The sequence below is a fragment of the Myotis myotis genome, unplaced genomic scaffold (assembly GCF_014108235.1).
Source record: "Myotis myotis isolate mMyoMyo1 unplaced genomic scaffold, mMyoMyo1.p scaffold_m19_p_30, whole genome shotgun sequence".
In the NCBI taxonomy this organism is placed as follows: Eukaryota; Metazoa; Chordata; class Mammalia; order Chiroptera; family Vespertilionidae; genus Myotis; species Myotis myotis.
The window spans coordinates 1,039,577-1,046,833 of NW_023416336.1; the positions used below are offsets into that span (position 1 = coordinate 1,039,577).

General features: G+C 43.0%; 1 protein-coding gene across 2 annotated transcripts; it reads left to right on the forward strand.

Annotated features, from left to right (window-relative positions):
* The first annotated feature begins 391 nt into the window (after nucleotides 1-391).
* Nucleotides 392-2,562, forward strand: LOC118652492 (regenerating islet-derived protein 3-alpha-like). 2 transcript variants are annotated; one of them, XM_036302311.1, is made up of 5 exons: nucleotides 392-467; nucleotides 1,052-1,170; nucleotides 1,368-1,505; nucleotides 2,087-2,213; nucleotides 2,495-2,562. In XM_036302311.1, the coding sequence occupies exons 1-5, from the start codon at nucleotides 392-394 to the stop codon at nucleotides 2,560-2,562; spliced, it is 528 nt and encodes a 175-aa protein (XP_036158204.1). The 2 variants fall into 2 exon arrangements, with proteins under 2 accessions (XP_036158204.1, XP_036158205.1); XM_036302312.1 differs by lacking the exon at nucleotides 1,368-1,505.
* Nucleotides 2,563-7,257: the final 4,695 nt, after the last annotated feature.

Genomic DNA, 7,257 nt, shown 5'->3' on the forward strand with positions numbered 1-7,257 from the left:
GCTATTCATTCAAGGCCACACCCTCAGACTCTCTTATAAAAGCCGAGTCTTTTCTGACGTGACCAACCATCCAGCTACCTGCAAACAGGTAAGTGGGAGCTGAGAGGAGGTGAGAGCCATGGCAGGGGTTTACCTCACACATTTGGGGAAAGGCTATAGGAGGATTCTGGTCTTCAAGGAACATCAGTCTTATGGGTAAGAGGGTGTACAGATTCTTCAATTATTTCCAGAATCATAAAAGAGGATAGTTGTCACCAAGATCAATTTATTCCAAGGAGTGTTGTCAAAGGAAAAGGCAAGAGGGAGAACAGAGGGATCCCTACATGCCCTCTCTCTGACTGCACTTCTTTAACGATCTCTGATTGCTCCTTCAGGTCACAGATATTGTACAATGCTGCCTCCCATAGCCCTGCCCAGCGTGTCCTGGGTGCTGTTCTCCTGCCTGATGCTCCTATCGCAGGTGCAAGGTGAGATTTCTCTGCCTCCAGCACTGGGTTCCTTGTGAATGCTCAGGGCCAAGAGGTGGAGGAAGCCTCCTGTGTGATGCATGTGGCAATGGTGAGGTATCTCCTCACACAGTGAAACTGCCTGCCATTCCTCCACCGTCACTCCTTCCTCAGGGTAACTCATGGGGGGGGGGAGAGGGGACCACGGCGCTCCATTAACAGTTGAATGAGATGGTTTCCATTTTGTGAGTGGACTTTGGCAGGATGAAGAGAGAAAGCAGGAAGGGTCAGCAGTGAGGGAAGCAGGAGAACGACTGGAGGACTTGGTGTGAGAACAGTCAGCTCAGAGTGGGGGAAGTGTTAGACTTTGGAATACAGGGGGAGGGTAGAATAAAAAGGGATGCTTCTTCATTTAATAAGGGAGCATAAGGGAGCTAGTTCAAGATGAAGAAATCCTGAAAGTGTTGGAAATGATGAGAGGTAGGCAAGAGTTTGGTGTTCATTCCCCCAAGCACTGTCTCACAAATATTCCCACAGTCAGTCCCAACACCCATTCCCACACTTTGTTTCACTCCATTTCTCTCTCTCACGTCCATCCACCCCAGGTGAAGAGTCCAAGAAGGAAGTTAACGCTCTACCGAGCAACTGTCCCCAAGGCTCCTATTACCATCACTTCTACTGCTATGCTTTGTTTAAGACACCAAAATCCTGGTTTGAGGCAAATGTGAGTAAGTGCATTTACAGGTAGAAGTATTACATTAGAGACAGGAGGGAGAGGGGCTGGTCTCCATTTTCCAGACTTTTTTGGGAGTGAGAATGAGCACCCTCATCTTTTACATGCACACCTCTTCTTACCCCTCAGCCCTGCCCTACCCCAGTGATGTCTCAACCTCCTCCTCAGTCTGTCTCTGCCCCACACAGATTGCCTGCCAGAAGCGACCCTCGGGATCCCTCGTGTCTGTGCTCAGTGGGGCTGAGGCATCCTTCTTGGCCTCTCTGGTCAAGAGCATTTGGAGCAGCTGCCCAAACGTCTGGATTGGGATTCATGATCCCACACAGGTGCGATGACATCACCTGTCTGTTATTTCTGAAGCTGCTATGCCCTTCAAGCCCACTCCCTGTCCCTGTGCCTGCCCAGAAAACTCCAGAGCTTAGAGATCTGCAGGGACATTTGGGGAAAGGGTGGACCTGGAGGCCAGGTGAAGAGCTGAGTTCTGTGAAGGTTGGTAGTCTCCAGGGGAAGTTAACCTGCCTCTTGTCCAGATTTGTATACCGTTCAGACATGACACCCTGTAATTCAGTTCTCTGAGTTTCAGGGAGGAATCCTACATGAAAATGAGATGCATTTTTCCTTGTAGAATACCCATTGCCTTTGAGTGGAATGATAAATTCACTGCCAATTGTTGTCCAGCCAGTAACATGTTACTCTGAGTGGTTCCATTGGTCTTTATGGTTATTGATTTTGGATTTACCAATAGGAGCAAGGAATTAGGAAAGAGGAAAGCTCTGTGACAGCATATGGAATAGCAGACCAAATTCCATGATCCTGAGGAGAGGATCAGGTGTTCACCTGAGGGGATCATGCATGGAGAACTCTAATGACCACTCAACCTTACCTGGCTCCATCCTCTACTCCCTAGGGCTATGAACCCAATGCAGGTGGATGGGAGTGGAGTAATAACGATGTGCTGGATTACCTTGCCTGGGAGAAAAATCCTGCCACCATTTCAAATCCTGGCTACTGCGGGAGCCTGTCACGAAGCTCAGGTAAGAAAGAGAAGAGCTACCTTCTGGCCAACCTTTCCATCCCCTCATCCCCGTTCCTGGGCCTCACCTTCAGGTAACTCTCCTGAGCCGTAAAATGCAGTGTTGGTTTTTCTTCTCCCATCTCCTTTCATCTCTCCTTTCTGTGAGTTTCCTTCCCTTGGAGAGGGCCCCTGGTGACGATGAGGGCGGGGCTTTGAGTCCTAGGCCAGAGTCTGGGATGTCTCTCTTTTGAGCCCTGAGCTCCACCAGCCCCACTCACTTTAGCTATTCCTTCTCTCCAGGACATCTGAAATGGAAAGATTATAACTGTAATCAGATGTTACCCTATATCTGCAAGTTCAAGAATTAGGTGAGTCCAGCGGACATGGCTCAGTGGTTGAGCGTTGATCTATGAACCAGAAGGTCACAGTTTGATTCCCATTCAGGACACATGTCCAGGTTGCCGGCTCGATCCCTGGTGTGGGGCATGCAGGAGATATCTGATCAATGATTCTCTCTCATCATTGCTGTTTCTATCTCTCTTTCCCTCTCCCTTCCTCTCTGAAATCAATTTAAAAAAGAAAGAAAAGAATTAGGTCAGGTGGGAGCCAGTGGCCTGAGTTTGGGATGCAGCTCATCGTGGGACCAAGTGAGAACCCACCGGAAAGGAATATTTTTGCACACCCTCAAACCCAGCCTCTTCTTTTTGACCTTCCCTCCTCCTTGCCCTCATTTCAGGCGTTCTTTGTTTCCAATGGCCTGAAGTCTCAGAGTGTAATAATAAAAATTTTATTCAATACTTGTGCATTTTTGTGTTCCAGTCTCATAGCAAGACTGAGGAGTCAGTGGGTGAGGGAGAAAATCTATATAGATGCTGCCTTTGTTCTGTTTCATTCAGGCCCCTGGGACAATGCCCACAGGGACGTGCCCATCAGCACATTTGCGATGAGGATGTCGGCCTTGTTCACATAGGATTCACGTTGTGTGCAGACAAAACACTGGTCTCCACACCCTCTGCTGCCCCCGCCTCCTGATGGTGTGGCACCAGCAGCATTTGGGGTTACTGTTAGCCCACGATGGTGTTACTAAAGGTTGCCCCAAAATTCACACAAGAAGTAATTTTGATAGAAAACACAAGTTTATAATTAAAAATTGTAAATTTTTTATTGATTCATAAAGTATATAATATAGGGTTATGTATGGGATAGAATAATGGGTAAATGGCCTCCACGGCTTTGCTGGCACATATGCATTCTTTTGTTGAAATTTTCCATGACCATTTTGCATAAATGTGGTTGAATTTTGTTGATACAGCGCTCAATTTCCTCCTTCAAGGTGTGGGTGGTCATGGGCTTTTTGGCATAAACCTTAGACTTCAAAAAAATGCAAAAAGTCCAGCATGATCTGGGCAGTCAATTCTGATCACCAAAATGGGAAATTACACGACCAGGAAATGACTCATGCAGTAATTGAATTGTTTCTCGGGCTGTATGGCATGTGGCACTGTCTTGTTGAAACCACGTGTCGTCCACATCCATATCTTGCAATTTAGGCACAAAAAACTGGATTATCATGTCATGATAGCAAGCACCATTAAATTCAAATCTTGCGTGAATTTTGGGACACCCTTTATAACAGCACTTCCGACATTACTGGTCAAGAGCATTGGTTGTTTCCTTTAATGTGCAATCTAAATTGGACCATAACTTTTATAAAATATTAACCACTTGGACTGTGGTACCAGCTGAAATGTAGAGCATTAGAAGTTGTTACTCTTAATAAAGAAAAAAGTGTGAACAATTTGAAAACCAACAACTTTTCCTGCATTCATCACCCTGACACCTGCCGAGGCTCCAGAGCACAGGGCCTTCTCATTTCTGCTGAGCTGGAGTTGATGGAGCCTTGAGCTCTTAGGTGCATTAAATGGTAATTGTGACACATTGCGGAATGCTGAGTGTGGATTGGGGTTAAGAGTGAGAAACTGCAGGAGGCTGCAGTCTTAGGGAGGTTGCTACTCTTTCATGGGTTTTACTTCTGAAACTCCACCAGATTCTTGTGATGAAGAGAAAAATAACCATTTTGAATCGTCCAGATAAAGACACCACAACGAAAGAAAACTGCATGTTAATGACCTTGATAATTACAAATGTAAAAATCCTCAATGAAATGATACCAAACCAATTTCAACAGGACATTAACAGGGTCATACAGCAAGACAAGTGGGAATTATTTCTGGGGTGCAAGGAAGGGTCAACATATGGAAAACAACCAATGTCATATACCACATAAATAGAATAAAGGCCAAAAATTCCTCGCTCATATCAACAGATGAAGAAAAAGCTCTGAGAATCATTGGCACAACATTACGCCTGTAGTTAACAAATAAGGTGTTGTGCACTTAAATATGTTAAGAGGGTAGATCTCATTTTAAGTCTTGTTAGCACAAAAAGAAAAACCCATAAACAAATAGTAGAACGCAAGGAAACTCTCAGAGGTGATGGGAATAGCTAATAACTTGGGCCTGGTGATAGCAACCTAAGTGTTTACATACGTCCAGACTCCTAAATTGTAAACATTAGTTACATGCATTTTGGTATACTAGTTATACCTCCATAAATCTGGGGGAAGAGGAATATAAAACTCAAAAACTGGGACATCCCGTGTACCTTGGCCTTGGTTCTAATGTCATTCTCCAATAAACGGAACAAGAGCTTCTTGAAGAAATGGTTGAACCTAAGACAGAAGGTAATATATAAAATAAAAGTGGAGTGTCTCAGTGCCAGAAAGCAAGAAAGTAAGAAAATTTAAAATTAAAAACTAATATTGGGGTTGTGTTAATGGAATAGAGGAGCCAACTGAAAGCACTCCCTAGGACCAAAGCTGGGAGTAAGTCAGCAACAAAAGAAATCACATAGTATTGGATTGTAATACAATGCAAATATCCATGAATCAATTAGGATATAATTACTTACATGTTAATATAGTATTAAGATTCATTTATGACAATATTTATAATAATATATAATATTATATTAATCTATTAATATGTACGCAAAGACCAGTATTTCATGCAGAAAAATTCCAAATAATTTATGGAGCTCCTCCACATTCACATAATTCTGTAAACTTAAACTATCCTAAAAGTTAGTCTTTTTTTAAAAAGAATGACTAAAAACAAAATATAAAACAAAAAAGTGTATATATTACAAACTCATTTTTAGAAGTTTAAATGCCATAGACAAATTCATCTATCAAATTGTTATAAAGTTTTCTAAAATCTTATTTCTGCTTTCCATTTTTATCTTACCATAGACCAGACAATAACAATGTGAGAACCACACCATTGCATAGACTATATGATTAGTTCTTTATTCCTAAGGCTGCTGAGTGGAATGAATTTCCTGAGTACTAGTAGAGAAAGGGTCTCAGAGGGCTTCCTGTGCTGGGGCCTGGAGACATTCCGGCCTCAATCAAGACTGCCCTTGGGAAGACTTAACATCTGGCAGGATTTCTATAAATAGTAATTGAATGAACAAAAAAACTGAATAGGTGATATTTTATTTGAAAAGCACCACTTGTGCGAGTGAAGGAGAATTTTAATGAAACAAAATATTTTTAGATCATCATACTATCACTACCTCACTGTTGTCACCTTTGCAGCCTCATAAGTTGTGTAAAAAGAAAGTATTTGGTCAATTCCCTCATCTGAAAGGGGGATGGGACCTTGGCCAAAATTTTTCAAATGGGCCTGGAGCAACTCAGCATTTCTGCCTAGGTAGGGTTGCCAGATAAAACACAGGACTCCGAGCTAAAGTTGAATGTCTAATAACAAATAAGCTGTTAGTATAAATATATACCAAATATTACATCTTTGTTCATTCTGGCAGATATTGCATATTTGCAAATCTGACTATACTACATGTGAAGTTTTCATTCTCAAATAAATAGATGAAATGAATAGCTAGTATCTACTTTTCTAAACTGATGTTCGGTAAGTTTCCTGTACCCTTTCTAGGATAGGCTGCCTATCTCCAAAGAGAGAGGACCACCAATTACATCTGAAACGTAACTAGAAGCACACCTAGTCCTTCATGTAGAAAATGTTTTTCTATTATTATCTGTCACAGTTAGGGACTATTTCCTCTTTATTCTCTAAAATAGTTTGTATGGGATTATGTATATTTTTATGAGAAAATGTATATTTTTGGGGACTTTGGTAGAAGTCTTCTGAAAACTCTCTTGACCTAAGAGATTTAAAAAAGATATATAGATTAAATTGCTTAGTAATTATAGTAGGACTTTCAAACTTGTCTTAATTTCCTCTAAAATTATTAGCAAATTTTCAAGCCCAGCCATTTAAAAATAGAGGAAGCGGAAGAAGAAGTGGGAAAAGAAGAAGAAGAAGGAGGAGGAGGAGGAGGAGGAGGAGGAGGAGGAGGAGGAGGAGGAGGAGGAGGAGGAGGAGGAGGAGGAGGAGAAAAGAGGGAGAGGGGGAAAGGAAGGGGAGGAGAAGAGGGAGGAGAAGAGGGAGAAGGAGAAGGAGAAGGAGAAGGAGAAGGAGAAGGAGAAGGTAGAGAAGGAGGAGGAGGAGGAGGAGGAGAAGGAGAAGGAGAAGGAGAAGGAGAAGGAGAAGGAGAAGGAGAAGGAGAAGGAGAAGGAGAAGGAGGAGAAGGAGAAGGAGGAGGAGAAGGAGAAGGAGAAGGAGAAGGAGAAGGAGAAGGAGAAGGAGAAGGAGAAGGAGAAGGAGAAGGAGAAGGAGAAGGAGAAGGAGAAGGAGAAGGAGGAGAAGCCCATTTAGGAGTTGCAGGATAGAAAAAAAAAAATGACAATAGTCCTGGGCACCTGGCAGTCCAGCTCCTTCACTGGCTTTACGGGGTGACTGAAAAGGACAACCCTCCGTCTGCCCGACCTGTGAGTGTGTCTTACAAACACAGAGTGTCAATGTTCCTTGCAGGGCTCTGGGCTGCGTAAGTGACTACATTCCCCAATACCGAGAAAGTCCAGTGAGGGAAGATAGATCTGTGGTGTGTTATCCTAATAAGTGAACACATGCAACTGCAGCAGT

Bases quoted from the DNA above. Each gene is read 5' to 3' on its own strand.
- LOC118652492 (XM_036302311.1), top strand. From the start codon at position 392: ATGCTGCCTCCCATAGCCCTGCCCAGCGTGTCCTGGGTGCTGTTCTCC. The intron at 1,171-1,367 runs GTGAGTAAGTGC...TGCCCCACACAG, and splicing joins AATCCTGGTTTGAGGCAAAT to ATTGCCTGCCAGAAGCGACC. The intron at 2,214-2,494 runs GTAAGAAAGAGA...CCTTCTCTCCAG, and splicing joins GAGCCTGTCACGAAGCTCAG to GACATCTGAAATGGAAAGAT.